Source organism: Mastacembelus armatus, chromosome 24 (genome assembly GCF_900324485.2).
Source record: "Mastacembelus armatus chromosome 24, fMasArm1.2, whole genome shotgun sequence".
Lineage (NCBI taxonomy): Eukaryota > Metazoa > Chordata > Actinopteri > Synbranchiformes > Mastacembelidae > Mastacembelus > Mastacembelus armatus.
In genome coordinates this window covers 11,968,458-11,991,945 of record NC_046656.1, presented here as the reverse complement: position 1 = coordinate 11,991,945, position 23,488 = coordinate 11,968,458, and the positions used below count along the sequence as shown (strand labels likewise).

Here is a 23,488-nt window from a genome sequence, read left to right as displayed (position 1 = left end):
TTTAGGGTCACAGGGATCAGCTGGAGCCTATCCCAGCTCTCTTTGGGTGAAAGGCAGGGGTACACCCTGGACAGGTCACCAGTCCATCAGTTCATCACAGGCCACATAGAGACAAACAGCCTCACACACTCACACTCACTCCTATGGGCAATTCAGAGTCACCAATCAACCTGACATACATGTTTTTGGACTGTGGGAGGAAACCAGAGTACCTGGAGAAAACCCACACAAGCACAGGGAGAACATGCAAACTCCACACAAGAAAGATCCCTGCTGGGCTTCGAACCAGGAACCTTCTTGCTGTAAGGCAACAACGCTAACCACTCTTCCACCGTGCTGCCCCGCTGAGCAATAAATTATGCAATTTTGTATTTGATCAACTATATTGCTCCTTGTATGATGCAAAACAATCCAAGTTTAATGACTATACCACAGGTGTCCAAAGGTCTGGAGTTGCACAGCTGGTACTATATGGGTCCCACTGAGTTTCTCACTTTAAATCAAAGCTTATTTAACAAAAAATAAATAAAAAGCAAAAAATACATAAAATAAAATACAATGTAATGAAAGACAATTATAACACTGTTCAGTTTGAGCCCTGTCAGCAAGAAGATGGAGAAAGATCAACAGAGCTGACCCCAGGAAGAAGAATATGAACTTAGCATATATAAAGACTTTGAAACACCCTGAAACAGCTGTAGCTCAAACATAAAGGAGCAGCAGCAGCCAGCTGCTTGTTATTTCGTCCAGGAGAGCTGCTAACTCAGCGTGTATAGGCCCACCCAGATAACAGTAGTAGTGTTTCATAACACACCGTGTGTACACTCAGCAGAGGTGCACCAAAGATCAAGAGACCGTGTCCTCTAGTCCTGCACTCTGCCAGCCATGGCTCTCCTTTCCGTCCTCACGCCTGTTCTCGTGGTGATCCTGTGCCTGGTCATAGGCTTCATGCTGGTCAAGTCACGGGAGCCAGAGACCACCTCGACCTCCCAGGACAAGACTAAAGCTGCGTCTAAAAGTGAATTCAGACCGTGGGTGGATCAGGACTTACAGGACGATACAGAAATCACCGCAAGGGAAGACGGTAAGAGCTGGGCACAAAGCTTTTGCTCACTCACTTAGTCCCATTCGGATGATCAACAAACACTATTCTGTCTCTTAAAGCCAATGTTTGCGCAGGAAAAGTGTCTTTACAAACTTGCAGGTTTGTGAATCTCATGAATGTTTTCCGAGCCAGCGTGCACGCGCATTGCGAGAGCGCGCGCAGCGAAACCGAGACAGTTGATTGATTTCTAGGAATGGTCATTCACAGCATTGTTAATCAATAATGAGGAATGACCTGCAGACACATGAACGTGACAGAGAGACGGAAACTGTCATCTCTTTCCTTCCGTTTTCCCACTTCTAAATAAAACAAGATGCAATTTACAAAGGAAAATCATAAAACACTTTTTACACGTTTTCTGTGTTGTCAAAACAGTCAAATTTTTTAAAAATTACTAGACAGCATTCCTAAAGCAGTGATTACAAAGTGTAAAAATCTGTAAATCCAGACACAGTGTGTCTACAGATGCCCCTTATTCCAATCTAACAGTTTCAAATATGCCCACTGTTTCTGCTTTCTGTGTGTCACCATTTTAGAGGATGATGATTGGGTGGACAATGAACAGGACCTTCCACATGTGCCCTACTCACATCAGCGTTACACCGAGGAGACAATGCTGGCAAGATCCCAGGAGTTCTACACTCTGATGAACCAGCGGAGGTCTGTCCGGTTCATCAGCCCAGAGCCAGTCCCACGAGAGGTCATTGATAACGTCATCCGCACTGCTGGCACGTGCTAATGGGCCACTGTTGATCTGCTATATACTGAAATTCATTAATTAATTGATCCATAGCTAGATGCAGCTATGTAATTTTTTGTCTTTCCTGCATAGGTACGGCTCCCAGTGGAGCACACACAGAACCCTGGACATTCGTTGTAGTGTCTGACCCAGAGATGAAGCACCAGATCAGACTGATAGTGGAGGAAGAGGAGGAGGTGAACTACCGTCAGAGGATGGGAGACAAGTGGGTCCGTGATTTGGCCAAATTAAGGTGAACACCCACACATTCTTCTTACTATACTTGTGCTTTAACTAACAGGATTCAACACTGTGTCTTAACTTTTAGCCATGCAGACATGACCATTATTCATTATGGACCATTATTCATTATGGATAGGTTTAACAACAACTCCCTTGCTTTGGCAGGACAAACTGGATAAAGGAGTACTTGGATGTTGCTCCATACCTGGTCCTCATCTTCAAACAGACATACGGCATTTTGCCAAACAGCCAGAAAAAGACACACTACTACAATGAAATCAGTGTCTCCATATCCTGTGGAATCCTGTTGGCTGCGTTACAGGTAAAGGATAACATCACCCTTTGAAAGATACACCAGTCAGTCCCTGTTTTCCTGGTCATATATAACATTTAGACAACAGCACGTAGGAGAGTTAAGTGTGTGCTAAATATTGAACTCTTTGGATTGTTGCAGCCTTTTGAAAATGCATGTGTTTGTCCTGTGTAAAAACTGAATATGTATTGTTTCTGGCTTATCAGAATGCGGGACTTGTTACTGTCACGTCGACGCCCCTCAACTGTGGCCCCCAGCTCAGGCTGCTCCTCAAACGGCCAGCCAATGAGAAGCTGCTGATTCTACTTCCTGTTGGTTATCCTGCTGCTGACGCTACCATTCCTGACTTGAAACGCAAGCCTCTGGATGATATTATGGTGCACATATGACAGATTCAGTCTGCAGACAAAATAAAATGCAAAAAAACAAAACACATTTTCTTCATGCATGAGAAAATGAACATTAGCATAGATGCATATGATAATATAGCTTAGAAATGCTTTAATTTGGTAGGCAAAGTAACTGTTTTATTTTATCTCTAATGGACAGATAAATTGATAACATATAATCACTCCTTGCAACCATCAAATACATTTTAATGTAATCATAATAATTATATTATTTTATATTATACGTTTATATTAAAACAGCATGTTGAGTGTTTCTGACTGTTCATCTAAATCTAAATATTAATTCAGTCATTTTTAACTCACCATAAAGGTTGACAGAAACATGTCCATAAACTGAAGCAAATGGAGTGTAATCTCACTGCTAGATAAAGCACACAGCTATAAATGTTAAATCAATCAAACAAGCTCAATGTGCAGACATCTGAAGGTCAAATGCCCCGTGTTCATCAAAAACAGAGAAATCTTTCAGACAAAGTGAAATCTAGACAAGTGCTGCGAAATATAAAATAATGTGTGAGTGTTTTTAGTTGTTTGCTTTGGTATTACATGAGTAACTTGTGACATACCAGTGTTGCAAAATCTATAGTCCTTGGATTAAGAGTTAAACTATGGGTTTGACTGAGTAATAGTGTCTTTATGCATATACCTTCAAATGAAAATTCTAATAAAATAATAAAACACAAGAAATAACAATTTTCTGATTTTTTTTTAAAGCTATATAAATGCTACAGTGACTGACAGTCTGTAGCTTTCAAGAGAGGCAGTAGGCTTTCAAGAGTGCAGGAGTTGGAGAATTTAACCTTGCACCTTTCCAACATCACACCCCTTTGATAACTCACTCACTTCCTCCATCTGTCTTTATTTCCACCTCTCGGGGTCAGTAACGCGCAGCGAAAGCGCGAAACCCCCAAAGAAGAAGAAGAAGAAGGGCCACATTGCGCAGGCGTACACCACGTACACCGATGCCCAGAGCAGCCCATGGTCTCGGCTGGATGCTAGCTCGCTGGCTAAGGTTCCGTGTCAACAAATTGGGCTAGAAGGGGGAAGCGCAGTGGTGGAGAAGAAGGGCGACACAGTTGCCGCTACGAAATGGCCGGACAACAGTTCCAGTACGATGACAGCGGCAATACCTTTTTCTACTTCCTAACGTCCTTCGTCGGACTTATTGTGATCCCAGCCACATATTACCTCTGGCCCCGGGATCAGAATGCTGGTAAGGCCCGATGTCTGGCTCATTGCTAACCTGGCTAACTAACCCAAGCTAGTGCAGGGTTCAGCCAGCAGCTGGCTCTGTAAACCCTCAGCAGCTGGAAGTATGTGCTGGTTAACCTGCTGCTGGAGGCGGGGACTGTCCAACCAAACCAAACGACGCAGTAGCTTCATTCATGTAGCTGGGAAACGATGGTCTCTATCTGATCAGAGCTTAGTACAAGTCAGCCAGTGTTAACCAGCTCTTACTGTCTTCACAGCTTTAGTTACCTATTACTAACCCATCACCTCCCATCCATGCATCTAGCTGGTAACTACTAGCTGGATACATGATTTACCCGTAGAAACATGAAGCTAACTGTTGATCAGCCCAGATGAAGCTTCACCACCAAAGGCCAGTGCTAATCTGACAGGTTCTTGCTATAGACCTATCTTGATGCAGCTTTCTGTTTGCCAACAATGGAGCTACAATCTAATCTGGTTTATTTAATCGTTAACATATACTAATAAATCTTATCAGGTCAGAATCAGTTATGCTATGACAATATGAGGCTAGACACTTGTTGGATGCTGGGTGTTCTCGCTCACAACATGATAATAACCAGTCTCCTCTTGTCCAGGTTGTGTCACAGGGAAGAAGCTACATCTCTGATTTCGATTGTTAGTTTTAAGCACCAGTAATCCTACCCAAATGACTTAGCTTTATCACTGTTGATTGCGACTGGTACCGGTGTGTTTCTAATGGTGTCAATAAAATCTTTATGTCCCTCCTCCACAGAACAACTGCGGCTGAAGAGCCTGAGGAGGGTCCATGGCAGGTGTCTGTGGTACCGACTCAGGCTGATGAAGTCACAGCAGAGCATCATGCCAACACTAAAGTGAGTCCAGTTCAGTTGGATTTAGCTTTGATGTAAAAATTCAGGGAGCATGAATGCCTGAATGAATGCAGGCAGCCTGTAGGTGTAATGATAACCAACCAGACTTCCTTTTCCTAGAAATTCTTCCATAACCTAAGACACATGTATTTGATTAGTCTCCTTCATTATTTAGTGTTTTGTAGTTTATGGAGCTGTGTGATGTGTTTAATCCAATCCAACTTCACCTCCAGATGGATTACTTTCATTCAAGTCTTTAATGTATGAATGGCATGCTTGGCTTTACATTAAAAGGTTTTCCAAATGTCACATCCCCTCTGTTGTTTGGTTGTGAATTGCCTAAGCTGAGAGAAAGCTCAGTCATCTTCCCATCACTGGAGAAGGAACTCCTTCAGCCTCTGTGTTTCTAGCTGGATAGTGTTATTGTTTCTGTTGTCTGAAGATGAGACATAGGCCATGGTGTCATTACGTAGACGGGCTCGAGCGTACGTATATGGGTGCGTGGTAGTTCTTAATTTGGGTGATTTTTGGCTGAAGTTTGGTTTATGTTGTTTTTATGTGTAAACCTCTCAGTAATGTGTGCAGCTGGACAAGTATGTTGCACTGCACCTGTTTTCTCTGTGTTGTGTATTCGCTCCGAGTGTGTAAGTTAATGGAACGATGGGTGTTCAAGTGCTGTTCACTGACTCACTCTGCCCATATTCTCTCTTTCATTTGCTTTCTTTGCAGTGTTTGTGTCCTCTTCGTTCTGTCTCCGCTTTCTCAGCTGTTTGTCTTCATTCTTCCACTTTCCACTCCTGTTTTGTAACTCGACCTACATCCTGTTTTTTTTCCTCAATTCCTAATTAGCATTTTTGTGTTCTTGGCAGAAGAACTTGGTGGAGTCCTGTATGTTTATTTAGTGGCAGGAATCAAAATGATTGTCTTTATCCTTTCTTGCAAAATCTCAGTATCTGTTTCCTCTTCCCAACTGTATCATAATGACAGTGTTTATTATGGGAAGCCATCATGTATTTTTCTGGTTGAGTTACTCAGACAACTCTGAGAATAGTGAGCGGTTGTCATGGCAACAGATGTTGCAGAGCAGGCCATAGGGTTTTGCTATTGTCATGGAAACAGGTTCAACTACCATGCATAAATACCAAACAACAACAATGACATAAACTCGTACCCTTCCCCTTGTATGCAGTAGAGTAAAATGAGCTTTATTTAGTGCTTCAGTTTACAACCTCATGTTTGTAGCTTTAAAATGCTGAGAGCTAGTTTGTATTGCAGCATTGTAACAAACTATTATCGTGATTGCAAGCCACAATTTGAGCCTTGTAAAATGAGACACATCTGATGTTGTCTGGAAAACAGACATCTATGTGCAACCTTTTCTTACTGTATTTGTGTTGCCATTTTCAGGAAAGCTGCCTTGTTATTTGGATGGGCTGTGTTCCTGCTGCTAGCCTACAAGGTGTCCAAGCTGGACAGAGAGTATCAGGAGTATAATCCATATGAAGTCCTCAATTTGGACCCGGTAAATGCATACAAAACAGAAACTCAGAACAAATTCAGTATCTGTTATTTCCACTATATGCAGTTTAGAGATGATGTAATTATATTTCTCTCTTTAGGGTGCATCTCTGTCAGAAATCAAGAAGCAGTACCGTGTACTGTCACTTAAGTTTCACCCGGACAAAGGTGGTGATGAGGCCACATTCATGAGAATTGCCAAAGCCTATGCTGCGTAAGTGTTATTCGGGTTTTGACATAAGTCTAGACAGTAAGACTGCATCTGAAATTTACTTGTGTCTACTTGTTTTATTTCCCAGTCTAACCAATGAACAGTCAAAATTAAACTGGCAAATTTACGGCAACCCAGATGGTCCAGGAGGTAAGTGAATCCTTTGCATTTTTGAGTCGAGGTGTGAATCATGAATGTGTTGAACAGTAGAAGATGAGTTGAAACATAGCACTCCATTCATTCCAGTAGGAGCTGACACCCAGAGCTGATGATGAAAAGTGTCTCCCACTTTCACACATGCTTCAGCTGCGGGTGTTTCTAATCATTGGTGGCCCATGATTATGCACCATAGGTGTAGTGGCTAAAAAAAAAACAATCATGTAAAGTTGCTCTTAAATAATCCCCAGACATTTATGGTTTTAATGATGCTTTGTGTAGTAATTAATGTCAACACACACACAAACAAATCTTACTTGATCCAGTGGCATCAACAGACATTCAGTTCCCTCTTGTCTACAATACCAAATTGCTATATATAGCCCAGTGCAGTAGGTAAACAGAGGATATTTTTTTTTATGTCTCCCTTTCTAGCAACCAGCTTTGGTATTGCCCTTCCTGCCTGGATTGTTGACCAGAAGAACTCAATGCTGGTATATGTTTATTGATTATGTCAGTTTATATTTCATCAAATTAGATTTCATCAGCTCATCACTCCTTAATGTGCTTGAAATGTGTTATATCCCTTCTATATGACTACAGAAAGCCATTGTGATAAGTAGCTTAAAGACTGCAGCATGATCCAGTGTCACTACTTATGTAGGCCACATTCAGAATGTTATACGGACTGACAGTTGTTTTTCCTATGTAGGTGCTGTTGGTATATGGACTAGCCTTTATGGTCATCCTTCCTGTTGTTGTGGTAAGTCCTGATCCATGATTTAAAACAATGTTCTATTAGATTGTATAAAATAGTTCTACTTGCTTCTTATACCCTGAATTGTTCAATTTTCTTTCTCTTAATTTTTTGTTTTTGCATCTCCATTGTAGGGCACCTGGTGGTACCGCTCAATCCGCTACAGCGGAGACCAGATCCTCATCAACACAACACAGCTGTTTATGCATTTCATGTACAAGACACCAAATATGAACATGAAGCGTGAGTCTACCCTACACACCATTTAATGTACACTAGATATACCCACCAATAAGCTGTACCAAGCAACTAGTATGTTCAGGTCATGATCTTTTTCTTTTGGACCAATTCTGAGTTGTTTCTAATTCTCAACTCCAGGGTTAGCCATGGTGTTGACGGCAGCATTTGAGTTTGACCCTCGCAGCAATAAAGAAGCCACCATACGACCAACAGACAACATCGAAGTGCCACAGGTAATAACAGACATCAACACAGTGTGCATGTGAGATCAGCCTGAGTGGAATTTAAAGGGAGGGATATACTTTAAGAACAATTGAATTGTTTCAGGTCTATGGCATAAACAAAATGTCCTGTCTCTTCTTGCAGTTGATTCGTGAGTTGGGAAATATCAACGTGAAAAAGAAGGAGCCTCCGTTCTGCTATCCTTACAGCTTAAAGGCCAGGGTCTTGGTGCTTGCTCACCTGGCACGCATGGACGTGTCAGAAGAGTTAGAGGAAGGTAAAAAATTCAAACTATTATATTAAAAAAAAATCCAAATATTGTCATTACCTGCTAGCCTTCACAGTTGTGTTTTAAAACAGTTGTATTTTCATGTTAACATAATCACTGTGAGTTACACAGCCTAATGACTTCTCTGGAGCAACAGAAGTGGACAGGAATTGGTTCTTTAGATTTCCAAAAAAGGGAAATAAAACAGCTGCACAGGCTGTTTGGAATTAACTTGTCAAACAGCAAGATTTTGTCATGAATAAACAGCCCTGCCCTGTTTGTGCAGAGATATTATATATACTCACCCCTTACAAGCTGGGAGTAGTTTTGCATTAGTAAATGCACATCCAATATTTTGGCTCCTATGATTTGGCACCATCAGGACCTCATCACCATTATGAAACCACTTAATTATATTGGTAGTACAGCATCAAATCTTACACTTATAGAGTCCAGTTTGTTAAAAACCGAAGTCATGAACAAATGGAGCTTTTGCCTTTCCCCATCAGGAACATGTTATTCTGTATATGTGTCTATATGTTTGTGTTTATGTTCCCAGATCAGAGGTTTGTGGTGAGGAAGAGTCCAGCTCTCCTCCAGGAGATGATAAACGTGGGCTGTCAGCTTACCATGATGGCCAACAGCAGAGGAGGTACACTTGAAATACAGTAGCCATCAAAACTGAGTACACCCATGTGGAATATTATTAAAATGTTATACAAATATATCATAATTTGATCATTTATCAGTTGAAGTGTAGTTTGCATACCCTGACTGAAAAGATGACCTATAAAGCAGAGAAATCCAACATGACAGTGACCTAAAACACACTGCAAAAATCACACAAGAGCTTTTGAAAAGCGAAAAACTTTGACCTGGCCAAGTGGGTCCCTCACTTGAATCCTATAAAACACCTCTGGAGTATTTTGAACCAGAAGGTAAAGTCCTTCAGCAAAGAGCAGCTGAAGAATGGTATTAGACTGAGATCATCCATGCACAGGAGAATTGAATCTCTCATTAAAAATGGGGGCAGATGTATAAAAAAGTATTTAGTAGTTTACAGCTCAGTAGTTTACTGTTGTTTAACAAACAAAATCATCTCTCTCAGGTTTCCATGCTCCTCGACTGGTAACCATAGAGAATTGTATGAAGCTGACCCAGATGATAGTCCAGGGTCTACAGGAGTCAAAGTCACCACTGCTGCAGCTGCCCCATTTCGAGGAGGAGAACCTCCGCTACTGCATCTCCAAGAAGGTAACTGCTAAGTTTTCCTACATGTGCACGTACATTGTACTTGTGCAGTGTAGATAAAATAACGTTTCCTCTCCTGTCTAGTACAAGGTTCGGAGTTTGCAGGACCTAGTGAGTCTCAAGGACTCTGACAGACGCAACATGTTGCGTTTCTTGGGGGAGGAGAAATACGATGAAGTTATGGCTGTGCTGGGCAGCTTCCCTCACATCACCATGGATACGAAACTGCAGGGTTAGTCCTGAAGTGCACACTTAGAAACAGGCTTTTCCTCTCCGCATGGTACAAAAAGTGTCTCACCTCACTTCTCTCCACATTAAAATGTGTTTTAAAGTATATTTCGACCAAAAAGATTACAAACACCTAATGTCATTTCCTCGTGTACATTTTCACTGTGTCCCTGCAGTCCTTGATGATGAAGACAGCAATAACATCACAGCAGGCTCTATTGTTACAGTAACTGTCACCTTAACCAGAAAACGCATGGCGGTAAGTGACGATTGGATTAAACAACTACAGTACAACATGAGTAGCTTCTGTGACTTAAAATTGATTTATTATCCTTGCTGTGTACCTGCACTTTCACAGATGACCACAAGAGTTTGCTGTTCACTGTGTGCATGGTTGCAAAGCATAAATTAATTGTGCACTTTTTGTGTAGGACATGTTTGAAAAGGAGCAGGAGTCAACCCCATGTACAGGAGAGGAGGCTGCTACTACAGAGGAAGCGGTAAGGGCAACACTCTGAGATTGAAAGTTTCATGGGTTCAAGAAATGTTGCTGAGTACCTAAACTTTTTTTTTTTTTTTTTTTTTCTTTGTGCACATATAAAGCAAGGAGACTCAAGTAAAGCAAAAACCAAAGTGTGGCAGAACAAGAGTAAAGGGGCTAAGAAGACAGCGAAGTCCAAGAAGAAAAAATTAACCAAGAAGAAGGCCCCTCCTGCGCCTGCAAAAACCAAGCAGGCCAATGGAAACGTGGCAGGAAATGTACGCTATCAGTCATGGTTGAAATAAAACTGCTTAATGACTTTTAGACACATTCATCATGAATTCTTGTTATGGATGTTGGTGTCACAGGAAGTCGTAGCGGCAGCAACGACAGTAAAGGAAGAAGAAGATGAAGCCTCAGACAAAGGCAGCGAGTCCGACGAGGGTGAGGCCAACAAGGACTCTCCCAGTGAGAGAGATGAAGACAGCGACAAACAGAGTGACACAGAAGTGGATGAAGTGGCCGGCGACGATGAGGAGGTTAGAGAACTTTATATGTCAGTGTCATGCCTGAGAAATAATAGGAAAATATAACATGTTGAGTGGCCATTAAACTTATTTTCATGATATGCTGCAATATGAGTTAGCAGGAAAGATGTTTCCCGTCATTAAGTACAGATGCAATTTAAATGTTTTAATAAATGCTGTCAAACATCCCCTCACTACTTCAACATCTTCCTATCAGGAGTGGGAGGCGTTGCAGCAAAGCATCCAGCGGCGAGAGCGGGCGCTGCTAGAGACCAAGTCCAAAGTGACGCACCCTGTCTACAGCCTGTACTTCCCCGAGGAAAAGCAGGAGTGGTGGTGGCTCTACATCGCCGATCGCCGGGATCAGACCCTCGTCTCCATGCCCTACCACGTCTGCACACTAAAAGACACAGAAGAGGTGAGCTTGTGTGTGTGTGTGTGTGTGTGTGTTACAAAAAACAGTAACACACAGGAAATGAGCATACGCCTATCTCATAGTGAATGGCAAACTGGGAAAACAGCACAAAAAGATAAAATTCCCATTGCATTTTCTAAAAGCCCAACATGCCATCTTAAAATTACGAATTTACAATGAAAGCTTCACATTTTAAAAGAAAGAACCAAATGTTCCTTGATAAAGTAGTATAGATATTAATTAACAAAAATGATTACTTTTTTGCATTGTTATGTTCAGTATTATAAAGTCAGTCCTGTGTGTTAAATTAAAATAATTGGAGGTTACATTGTGCTGTGAATCTCCTGGAGAAGAAAGGTCTAATAAGTTGAGGTGGGGTGTGTTCAGGTTTCTTGTGCACCATAGCCCCTTACATATCCTGTTGCTAGGCAACCTTTTGCACTTTGTGTCATTATTTTTTCCTTGGAGGCGTGTGTGTGTGTGCGTGTGTGTGCGTGTGTGTGCGTGCGTGCGTGTGCGTGCGTGCGTGCGTGTGTGTGTTGCATGCGCATGCACACCTGGTAATACGCACATTGTGGGGACTCTGCCACATAGTGGGGACCTGATGCTGGTCCCCACCATGTAAATTTTATGGTGATGAATTAGTGTAAGGTTAATGAAAGGTTAGGTTGAGATTAGTTGCCATAGATTAAGGTTAAGGCTCCTGGAAATTAATGTAAGTCAATGTGAAGTCCCCACAAAGAACAAAACACACGTGTGTGTTTATTTTGTACAGTGTGCGCCTCTGATCCTGGTGCTCTCCAGCAGCAGCAGGGGTGGACAGTGAAGTAAAAGCTTAATGAGGTCATGAAGACTGCATGACCAGCTGTTGCTGCGCTGTAGGAATGCAGTAGCAAGAGATGGCCTGTCCATGCATAACAGTTTACTCTTATGGTATCAATTAGTCTGTCACTTCAACAATTCCCTCTGTTTGTGTTGCGTGCCAGCTTTTATGCTGCATCTTTGACAGATGAGTATTTTGTGGGAGGGAAAAGGGGGCTGCTTTCATCAACAAGGTGGGGCAGTAAATTGCAGCTGTGTCCGCGGTTCATTCTCCGCTCACACTCTGAATAATCATTAGCCTCATTGTGCCGATAATTAGATGTTTGCCATATGCAATTGCATGACATAGCAGTCACAGCCTGAGGAAATGCTGGTCTAATATTTACAGTTGGAGCCCATCATCATATGATGGTTCATTTGTGATTACCTGGTGCACTTTGTCCCTCTGCAGCTACATGATCATGTGTCATTAATGACTGTGGATTCTTTTTTTTTTTTTTTTTTTTTTTAAGTTTGTAATATTCAACTGTGTTAACAGTGTTTGCCACTTACAGGTTGACCTCATCCTGAATAAATACAATATAATACATACATGTATGTATGTATTATATTGTAAAAAAGGCAGCTCTTGTTAAATGCTGATTAAAAACCATGCTTTTTTTTTTTCATGGTGGCAATTTTATTTTGACATCAACCCTAGCAATTTAGCCTCAGTGAAGCAATGTTACAGCATGTGGCAGTGTACCCTCGGCCACTCCACTATATGACTAAATTAGATTTAATAGTGATATGTGTCTGTGTGTGTTGTTCCTCAGGTGGAGCTGAAGTTTCCAGCCCCTTCCAAAACAGGCAACTACCAATATTCTGTCATTCTCCGTTCTGATTCTTACATGGGACTGGACCAGATCAAACCACTAAAGGTGATGACAAAAGTCTTTGTGATAGTTTGTGTGTGTAATTTCATGGTATGCCCCTTTCACTGGTTAGAGCATTTTCCTGAGCATTTTCTTTTAACCAAATACGTGTAAATAGATGTAATGTTCTCGATGTAATGTGTTTTGTGCCAGAAAAGCAGAGAGTATTGCCCTATCAATAATAGACATTAGATGCCCAGTGAACTACTTATCCCATCAAGCAGTGGTTTCATCCTGGACTGTATTGCAGTGTTAGATCACTTTTGTGGTTGTAAATGTCAGATTAGAGATAGGATAAGATTTTTGGGGTTTTCCATTAGGGGATAATACCTGGTAGCAGGTACTAAAGGAGGATCACGCTGACATCACTATTGTGGCCACACACATGTTGAGGTGGTACTCAATTATAATGGAAAATGACCAAAACTGAGTGGAGTTGAGTTATAGTAGAGCCGAGTAGTGCTAAAACTGTGTAATGGAAAAGGGGCATTAGTCCCTAAAGGTGTGTACTTTGCTTTTCTTAGTTGGAGGTCCATGAAGCCAAGGCCATGCTGGACAACCACCCGCAGTGGGACATCCCCGACACAGAAGAGGAGGACGAGGAACAGGAGGACAGCGATGGCATCGAGGAGAGTGAAGACGATGACGAGGACAACGACTGAACACTGACATACACGCATACACACTCACAATCCTCCCCCTCTCCCTGAACACCCCACACCACCACCAGTGGACTGGCCACCCACTCCTGAGCCCACAGCAACACTCCAGAGCAGTGAATGAGGAGCAGCAACATCTTGCCCGTATTACACACACACACACACACACACACACACACACACACACACATAGAATCACCAGGGACAGTTTGTACACAAACAGCCTTCCACCTCCACCTTCATAACTTGGACTGTGACCCTGCCCCCTTCATTTCCCCTTTTCTACAGAGACTTGTTCATTCACTTTCTGTTGCTAGGGGAAGGGAAATCTGTCAATACTTAGCCAGACCTGAGTGGTGTGTGTGTGTGTTTGTATGTAAGAGTATGTATGTGTATGCTGTGTGTTTGTAACCTTTGTATGTGTTCGTACAAGTGTGAAATATGGGCACAGTGGACTGGAGGACCTATTATCTGGGCTCTATGTTTCTTGAGGTGGAGTTGGGATGCATAACAAATGATTCTGTTTGCAAAATAAACAAGAACAGATGATCTTTAAATGGAAATCATGACATTGCTGTGTCTCCCTAATTTTAAAAATCACTCGGCAACAGTGATACTTTTGATTGCACACTTAAACTGCAGAGGTGTGAGCTTTAGCCCTGTTTGTCAGGGATCACGTCCGAGACGTTTGCTCCTATCAGTGCACATCAGTGCACACGGTAGATTCTGGTGTTTGTTTTTTCTGCCAGTCACTTGTATGTACTTTTACTCACTCTATGTCAAAGGAGACACTGGTCCGCAGATAGAGATGGTTATCCAGTTAGTTTTTAAATTTGCCTGTTCTGCATAATCCAAGTCAAAGTCTATTTTTTTGGAAAGAAACAACAGATGTTTAGAGCTGGGTGTGCTGGGCGAAAATGAAAAAAAAACTTGCAGTGTTAAAATTTATTTCTTCTTCTTCATATACTGCATAAAAGTTGTGAGTTTTCAGTCTTTCTACAGGGCTCAGATCATGCTATAGATATACTTGTGGCTTTTGCAGAGAAGTGACTTTCTTTCTTATCATCCTTTCATTTGTTTAGATTTTTTTTTTTTTTTTTTTTTTTTGTTAACAACTGTAGCACATTCCAGTGTATACTCATTGTCCAAAAAGGCCTTATGAATACAACTGAAATACCACAACATACAAGTCTTTGGGTGCTATGCACCAGTGGTTCTTGGAGAGCAGAAAGTTTATTTTTGTGTGTGTGTGTTTGTAAGAATCTGAAGTGTTTTTTTTTTGCTTTCTTTCTTTCATTTTAGAATTAGTCTTTTCATAGTAACGTTTAGCGCTGCAGTCTTGGGATACATATCACTGGTCTTGTTATGACAGAGCCCCTAATAAGTTCAAGTTTTTTGTTGTTTTTTTTCTGCTGGAAGACAGTTAGCAAGCATACTGGACATGTGACGGGTCTTTTGTTAATGAGATTTTGAGACATGAGGTCTCTGATCCACAGCACTCGACTAAAACAATTCTTGAACAAAAACCTTGTGAAATGAACTTGTAAGACTAAGCATATTCTGTCTAGCACCTTTTGTCTTTAGTCATTAAAACAGAACAACCTTAGTTTTTCTAATTACTGCCATTTCAGTTGGATTGATTTGTTCCACCAAATGGAGGACTACTCCTTTTTTCTTTTCTGCCAGGAGACTACCAAGCTGTTTTGGCTAACCAAGAAAACCCTTTTTCATTTAAATTTAGATTTTTGTCTCAGTTAAGCTGTAGTTATATAACAAATGTTATACTTAAATCTGTGTCTTGTTTGGTTCTAACTTTTGTTTTTACATCTGTTAGACTGACAAGTTGGGGCGGGGGGGGTGTAAAAAAAACAAAATCAGAGTTTCCATGCGTAGCTCTGTGGGCTCTTACTGTATGTCAATGACAGTTCAGTTTTTTAAAAACAAATACGACTAATCTTTCACCATGAATATCCACACACACTTTTATGGTATATACTAGTGTGTCATGTTAGTGTGGGAGAGGTAAAGGTTTGAATATCCATGGGAATGCTCTCCCAACACCACAAACACACGTTCATACAAATTCACATGCGTGCACTATACCCTCCTGTAATTGTGTTCAAAGCTGGTGTATGATAAAAGGTAATATTGTACTCTTGAGTATTTATCGCTCTGCAATAGAATGTAGCATCAGTGATTTTACGCTGTGTGGAAAAACTGCAGTGAGGTTAAATACGACATCTCTCCCACGACAGACCATGTCCGGGCTACTGGCCGGCAGGCGGCCCCAGTTTGGACAAACTATCCAATGACTATCTGCCACTTTTGTTTACAAAGGAACTGTCATTGTAAATGGAAAAAAAAATATATTATTTGTATTTAAAATCATTTCAAATAAAAACTTTTAAATTACATGGTTTTATTTTTACCAGAAGGAGAGTGATTGATTAATTAATGAATTAACTGCAGCAAAGTCAGTTTGACCTGTGTGCAGTGAGACATTGGCTCTTTCCTGTTTTAAACTGATTAGTGTTCACAAATTAGATTAGATGACACTTTATTGATCCAGTGGCAGGGAAATTCAGGTACCACAGCAGCAAGAAAAAAAAAATCCCACTAAAATAGTAGAATAGAGCAATAAATAATTATTTAAAAAAAACAACCTTAAAATTGGACATTTGTACAGTTGCTGTGCATGAATTTATAAGCACCAGTAAACCCAGGACTACAAAAGCCTGAGCTACAATGCATGCCACGGTTTTTATTTATTTTTATTTATTTATTGTTAAATTCTGGTTTTAGGGTTAATTAGCTATTCTACGTAAAGGCCCCCATGGTAAGAAGGGGCTTAGGGAGTTCCTTGGCAGTAAGTTCGAGTTTAAAATGATGGATCATGCAGCGTCTGGAAGAAAATTCCACTACAGCAGATGTTTATCCGACAACGCTGTTAATAAATTTAAGAAAATGATTCCATCTTTATTTGCATCTATGCCAAGTATAAACATAGTGGAGGGCAGCTGCCTTAATCCTACTCCCTACCAAATTGATCATGTTGTTGACAGCGCTGTAACCTCACTGCGTGAAACGCTTGATTCTGTAGCCCCTCTGAAAAAGAAGTTAGTGATTCAGAGAAGACTAGCCCCATGGTATAATTTACATGTTCGTACCTTAAAGCAGGCATCACGAAGGCTGGAAAGGAAGTGGCGTTCCACAAACTTAGAGGAAATTTTTCTAGCCTGGAAAAACAGTCTACTAACATATAAAAAAGCTCTCCGTAAAGCCAGAACTGCATACTATTCATCACTAATAGAGGAAAATAAGAACAATCCCAGGTTTCTTTTCAGCACTGTAGCCAGGCTGACAAAAAGTCACAGCTCCGTTGAGCCCAGTGTTCCCTTAGCTCTCAGCAGTGATGAATTTATGAGTTTCTTTACAAATAAAATCACAACTTATTAGAGATAAAATTCAGCAGATGCTTCCTATACCTGCAATAAATGAATCTTTTACTACAGTAGCTCTTGAATCATCTGTAGGGCCTCAGTTATGTTTAGACTGCTTCTCTCCTATAGATCTCTCTGAATTTACATCAGTAGTTGCTTCATCGAAATCATCAACGTGTCTCTTGGACCCCATCCCGACTAGACTGCTTAAAGGCACCCTGCCATTAATGAACTCATCTTTATTGGACTTGGTAAATTTATCTCTAGTTTCAGGCTACGTACCACAGGCCTTTAAGACTGCAGTAATCAAACCTTTACTCAAAAAGCCTAGTCTTGATCCAGGAGTCTTGGCTAATTATAGACCAATATCCAACCTGCCATTTATTTCTAAAATCCTAGAAAAAGCTGTTGCTAAGCAGCTATCAGACCACTTACACAGGAATGAACTATTTGAAGATTTCCAATCAGGATTTAGAGCACATCATAGTACAGAAACAGCACTGTTGAAAGTTACCAACGATCTTCTCTTAGCCTCAGATAATGGACTTGTTTCGATACTTGTCCTCCTAGACCTTAGTGCAGCAGTCAACACCATTGACCACAACATCTTATTACAGAGACTGGAGCATGTGATTGGTATCAGAGGAACAGCGTTAAAGTGGTTCCAATCCTATTTATCGGACAGATTCCAGTTTGTTCATGTCCATGATGAACCTTCCACACGAACAAAAGTTAGTTATGGAGTTCCACAAGGTTCTGTGCTAGGACCGATTCTGTTCACCCTGTACATGCTTCCTTTAGGATATATCATTAGGAAGCACTCTATTAATTACCACTGCTATGCGGATGACACTCAGTTATATCTATCTATTAAACCTGTTAACACAAACCAGTTAACCAGACTTCAAGCCTGTCTAACTGACATAAAGGCTTGGATGACCAGTAACTTTTTACTTTTAAACTCGGAGAAAACAGAAGTCATTATATTTGGGCCTAAAAATCTCAGAAATAACTTTTCTAAAATTATAGCTACTCTAGATGGCATAGCCCTGGCCTCCAGCACTACTGTAAAAAACCTTGGAGTTATTTTTGACCAGGACATGTCCTTTAACTCACACATAAAACAAATTTCTAGAACTGCATTCTTTCACCTGCGCAACATTTCCAAAATTAGGAACATCCTGTCTCAAAATGATCCAGAAAAACTAGTCCATGCATTTGTTTCCTCAAGGCTAGATTACTGTAACTCATTACTATCTGGATGTCCTAATATCTTAATAAAAAGCCTCCAATTAATCCAGAATGCCGCAGCCAGAGTCCTGACAGGAACTAGCAAGAGAGATCATATTTCTCCTATATTGGCTTCTCTTCATTGGCTCCCTGTAAAATATAGAATAGAATTTAAAATCCTTCTTCTCACATACAAATCCCTTCATAATCAAGCTCCTTCATACCTTAAAGACCTCATAGTACCATATTATCCCAATAGACCACTTCGCTCTCAGAGTGCAGGCCTACTTGTGGTTCCCAGAGAAGCAGAATGGGAGGCAGAGCCTTTAGCTATCAAGCTCCTCTCCTGTGGAACCAGCTCTCAGCCTGGGTTCAGGAGGCAGACACTCTCTGTACTTTTAAGGCTAGACTTAAAACCTTCCTCTTTGACAAAGCATATAGTTAGGGCTGGCTTCAGGCAACCCTGAACCATCCCTTAGTTAGTTATGCTGCTATAGGCCTAGACTGCCCGAGGACCATCGGTGCACTGAGCACCCCCCCCCCCCCCCCCCCCCCTTCTCTCCCACCTCATGTATATTCCACCATTGAATGTTACTAACCTTGTGCTCTCTCTCTCCCCTAGTTTGTGCTCTCTCCCTCCCTCTCTCTCTCTCTCTCTCTCTCTGTACCTTCTGCAGGTGTCCCTGGTCCTGGAGCTGTTTATCGCTGATGTGCAGTTACTGGCCCCACCAACTTGCAGTGTCTATTTGTTGTTTATTGTTGCTGTTCTTTTCTCTCTGCTCTATCCACTCACCCCAACCGGTCGAGGCAGATGGCCGCCCAAACTGAGCCCGGTTCTGCTGGAGGTTTTTTTCTTCCGTTAAAGGGAGTTTTTTCCTCTCCACTGTCGCCAAGTGCTTGCTCATAAGGGAATTGTTGGGTTTTTAGTTTTAGTTTTTGTAAAGTGCCTTGAGATGATTTGTATTGTGATTTGGCGCTATACAAATAAAATTGAATTGAATTGAATTAAGTTTTGCAAATGTGAGGTGAGTTTTTCACGTTAGCATCATGATATAATATCTTTCCTAGATAATACATATAGTTTTTTTTCTTCAAGATACCAACAATATGTAAATTTAGGCTAATTGAGTTCAACACATAAAAGGGAAATTAGCATATCTGTTGAACTGATGCACATGGAGGTAAAATATAGTGAATAAATGAAAATAAATATGTATTTGTTTCCATGCTCGGTCCATGTCAATCAAGGAGTGTTTCAGTCTTAGGAAAAGGGGGGTGGGCCTCTTTGAGTTTGAGCGCCCCTGTTTTATTTACTGCTGGTGTCTCTCTCTCTCTCCCTCTCTCTCTCTCTCTCTCTCTCTGCCTGATGAACCAGTGCAGGTGAATGAGACGCAGCTTTAAAACCTGCGAGGGGAAATGATCAACACCAAGTTGCGCCCATGAGGACGCTGCAACTCCTGCCAAAATTTCCGGGGCGGTCTTTTTTTTTTTTTTTTTTTTTTTTTGGAAGGTGAAACTGCGTCTCCTCCAGCTTCCCGTCCAGCAGATCCGATCCCAGTCCGCGCTCCTCGCTCGCTTCTCTGCCGCATCTGCATGGGTGGAACCCGAACTGATCCAGACCGAGAGTCCCCCCTGGTGTTCCTGCCGCTTCTGCTGCTCCATGCACCGGCTCACTCTCTGAGCGCAGCCTGCCCACTGTGGAGAAATGGACTCGTGTAGCTGAATCAACGCCGCCTGAACAGGTAAAGACATGAAGCACAGACTTTATCACGGAAAAGAACTTAAAGGCGTCAATTATTCTATGTGAGATTGTAAAGCACTTAATGGAAAATGATTCATTGTAGGATTTTATATCATTTACAACAAGCCCTAACCTACAAGAATCCCATAATAAACTAATTCCAGTCTCAGAATAAGTCTACAGGCACCATATGCTGTCTGTTCATGGCACTTCAGAAGAGTACAAAATATTAGGAACATCAAACACAAGGTCATTTTAAACTGCATTTTATATTTTACTGTATGTGATGCATTTGAATATGCTGACCCACTGCCAACCTGAGAAAAAAGTGGTGCTGAGTTTGTGTCTGTGGGTCTGATGCTGGTAAAACTAACCACTGATTGCTAAAGAATGCAAACAGGGCGACTCTACAGAAGCTATTCATCTTCTTCTTTCCCAGCAGAAGAGTCAACCTGGGTTTGAATGCAGGTCGGTGGATGCAAATTACGCAGGTTCTTCAGTAGCATAAAGACAGTGGGAGTACGTGGGATGTTGTGCTCTCCATTTTCTTTCCTTTTATTAGAAAGCATTTTACCCTGGGATCAAAAAATTGCCATCACGACATGTTTCAGGCTGTGCTACATATGTCTGACTTAATAGCATATTTTTAATCAAGTGCTGTACACTTTTGGACCGACAGACGAGGTTTACACAGAAAAGTACAGTTACTTTTTAAATGACTGTCAATTGAATATCTTTTTCTGTTGCTGTGAGCATTTTTCATTATTTTCAGACATGTTTTAGAGCACGTCCTGGCTAAGTAACTATGGAACATATTATTATTATTAATAGTTCATTTATAAATGTTGACTGAATTGAAAAGTTTTTGGCAAAACAGTTGTGCACATGCAAATACATTGCAAAAATGATAGATTTTTCTGATTAACCTATACCAAATTCTGATTTAAATGGAGCCCATGGAAGTGTCCAGTCAAATGATAAGACTGTGTGTTAGATGCTGAGAACTGAAAAAAAGAAAAAAAAAAAAAAACATCCATTATGTTTCCTGTCTATTATTTTCAAATCTGATTAGTTTCTGGTGTGTTTGTTGTCTGTGGTGTGAAATACCACTGAATGTCTTATCACCTTTAGCTGACTAATTCTGATGTAAGTTTTATTTTGTAGGTCATCTGATATCTACAGAACAAATCTAGTATGAGAGAGATGTTAGGCCAGTTTCCGTCTGTAAAGCATGTGCAGAATGTGGAACGATCAGGTGTAAATGTAGTTACACCTCTTAAAAAGAAAAGTCATACGACTGAGTTTCTCTGAAGCCTCTCTAGCACTTTTGCCTGTTATCTGTGTCTTTCACATCTTGTGGTAATGAACAGCAGTTGTGTGTATATGTGCATGTGTGTGTGTGTGTCCATGCATGTTTGATTTTGTTAAAGAAATCTCTCAAGTAGATTCACTCCTGGCAGGACTCCAATCCACAAGTGTTTTGGTAAAGTGGCAAGATAAAATAGTTTTCTGCTCTCATGGGAGTCGAAGCCTTTAGACAGAAAAAGAAACGTGTGTGTGTATGTGGGATGAGTTGCACACTGTTTCATCAATTTTAACTTTTTTTTTCATTCCAGTTGTTTCATTGTGTTACAGATAGCTGTGTATGTGTGTGTGTGTGAGAGAAAAACTTCTTTCTTTCATGTTTTTTTTTTGGATCACTGTTTGATGTTTCAGATTTTATGGTAAATGTGAAATATTAGGGTTGAGGGCAGATTTTTCATCTTCAACCTGATCGAAACTGACAGTTCCCTGAAAAGTGATTCATCTTCACTTTGCTGTTTCCTCCTTTTGTTCTGTGTTCTTTTCTTATATCTCTACCTGTTTTTTGTTCATTGTCTAAAAGATAGCACATTATTTGCTGAATATTTAATGAATATTCATGGTCCCCAGAAGATGAATCTTGATCTCTTTGGTAATCAACTATGGGATGGATTGCCTTGAAATTTGAAACAGATATTCACATCACCCTCAAGATTAATTGTAATCACTTTGGTGATATCATCAGGTCATAAATTCATTTTGTCCAATACTCTGTGCCCATCCATCCATCCATTATCTATACCCGCTTATTCCTATTTAGGGTCACAGGGATCTGCTGGAGCCTATCCCAGCTCTCTTTGGGTGAAAGGCAGGGGTACACCCTGGACAGGTCACCAGTCCATCACAGGGCCACATAGAGACAAACAACCTCACACACTCACACTCACTCCTATGGGCAATTTAGAGTCACCAATTAACCTGACATACATGTTGTTGGACTGTGGGAGGAAACCAGAGTACCTGGAGAAAACCCACACAAGCACAGGGAGAACATGCAAACTCCACACAGAAAGGTCCCTGCTGGGTTTCGAACCAGGAACCTTCTTGCTGTGAGGCAACAGTGCTAATCACTAATCCACCATGCTGCTCATTAAGATGGCGTACATTGTAAACCATTGCTTGAGGAAGGCAAAGATTAATTAGTGTGTTTAATTAGTAAACCCAATCACTTTATTTTATTTATTTATTTTAAGCAAATTAATTTTGTAATAAAAGTAATTGTGTATTATGGTATGATAGTATTTGCTGATAATCTCTGAGTAAATGAAATTCTAACATTTTAAGCATTACTTGTTCTAAGCCTGAAGGTGGTAAATAAAGACCTGGGTAAAAACTGTTAAAAGTAATTACTGCAGGACTAATAATCACCAAACAGAAAATAAGATCAGCTTGCAGAACAGGGTAATAGGGTGATAATGTGAACATTTCCATCAGCTCTAACAAGTTTCCAAGCTTCCCTCTTTTCCCCATTCACTTGTCTTTTCTCCATCCTACACAGATGAGACCGAATGCTTAGTTACTTAATGTAAATCAGTAAATCCAGTGCCCTGGAGGCCAAATTGCATTCACTTTACTGCACAATAGACACATTGTCTTCAATATTTTTATCACTAGCAAAGCCGTTTTCTTCCATTAGCCTCGAGTTTATTTCTTTGACCTTGGAACACATGCTGGTATAATTACGCAAGAGCCTCACCCAATTTCTTTTTGTCTTTTAATGTGCCTTCCACTCTTGTTTTTTCTTTTTTTTTTTCTGCTTCTTTTTCTTCTCCCTGCCTCCTTTCTGCTGTTTTCACATTCATTTAAGGGTTAAAAGATCTGGAATTAAATTGTAGAAGACATGATTAATATTGAGAAATCATGTAATGGAGTATTTTATTGTGAGGGAAGCATGTTTGACGGTAGGTCAGGACCTGTGCAACATGCCTTTGAAATCATAAAGGATCATTTGATATATGTTGTTGTTCAATTTTTAAAATTTTTATTTACTTCTATTTTTCTTTAGTGTGATGTATCTCATTCACCCCTGGTGGGCTGCAAGGGCATGAGGCTGCGAGGAGGACGGGATTTCAACCTTAACTCCCACCTTGAACTATCCACTCGTCCGCCTTCTGTCACCTGGTTACCCGGTGTCCTCAGCAAAGGTGTACGA

The 23,488-nt window shown here is 40.8% G+C and overlaps 2 protein-coding genes across 2 annotated transcripts; both read left to right on the top strand.

Moving 5' to 3' along the window:
* Positions 1 to 814: 814 nt before the first annotated feature.
* iyd (iodotyrosine deiodinase) lies at positions 815 to 3,059 on the top strand. The gene is made up of 5 exons (XM_026318772.2): positions 815 to 1,084; positions 1,642 to 1,833; positions 1,938 to 2,097; positions 2,253 to 2,409; positions 2,607 to 3,059. Exons 1-5 carry the CDS (start codon positions 886 to 888, stop codon positions 2,787 to 2,789), a joined length of 891 nt encoding a protein of 296 aa, XP_026174557.1. The 5' UTR covers positions 815 to 885; the 3' UTR covers positions 2,790 to 3,059.
* A 685-nt stretch (positions 3,060 to 3,744) lies between these two features.
* On the top strand, positions 3,745 to 15,975 carry sec63 (SEC63 homolog, protein translocation regulator). The gene is made up of 20 exons (XM_026319042.2): positions 3,745 to 4,023; positions 4,798 to 4,897; positions 6,302 to 6,416; positions 6,514 to 6,626; positions 6,712 to 6,773; positions 7,215 to 7,273; positions 7,492 to 7,542; positions 7,671 to 7,779; positions 7,915 to 8,009; positions 8,143 to 8,275; positions 8,826 to 8,918; positions 9,375 to 9,520; positions 9,602 to 9,749; positions 9,922 to 10,004; positions 10,177 to 10,245; positions 10,349 to 10,504; positions 10,595 to 10,765; positions 10,971 to 11,171; positions 12,806 to 12,910; positions 13,429 to 15,975. The coding sequence occupies exons 1-20, from the start codon at positions 3,900 to 3,902 to the stop codon at positions 13,564 to 13,566; spliced, it is 2,271 nt and encodes a 756-aa protein (XP_026174827.1). The 5' UTR covers positions 3,745 to 3,899; the 3' UTR covers positions 13,567 to 15,975.
* Positions 15,976 to 23,488: the final 7,513 nt, after the last annotated feature.

Excerpts from the sequence above, each read along its gene's own strand:
- iyd (XM_026318772.2), top strand. The coding sequence starts at position 886 with ATGGCTCTCCTTTCCGTCCTCACGCCTGTTCTCGTGGTGATCCTGTGC. Across the intron at positions 1,834-1,937 it reads TAACGTCATCCGCACTGCTG|GTACGGCTCCCAGTGGAGCA; the intron begins GCACGTGCTAAT and ends TTTCCTGCATAG. Across the intron at positions 2,098-2,252 it reads CGTGATTTGGCCAAATTAAG|GACAAACTGGATAAAGGAGT; the intron begins GTGAACACCCAC and ends TTGCTTTGGCAG.
- sec63 (XM_026319042.2), top strand. The coding sequence starts at position 3,900 with ATGGCCGGACAACAGTTCCAGTACGATGACAGCGGCAATACCTTTTTC. Across the intron at positions 6,774-7,214 it reads CAACCCAGATGGTCCAGGAG|CAACCAGCTTTGGTATTGCC; the intron begins GTAAGTGAATCC and ends CTCCCTTTCTAG. Across the intron at positions 7,780-7,914 it reads ACCAAATATGAACATGAAGC|GGTTAGCCATGGTGTTGACG; the intron begins GTGAGTCTACCC and ends TCTCAACTCCAG.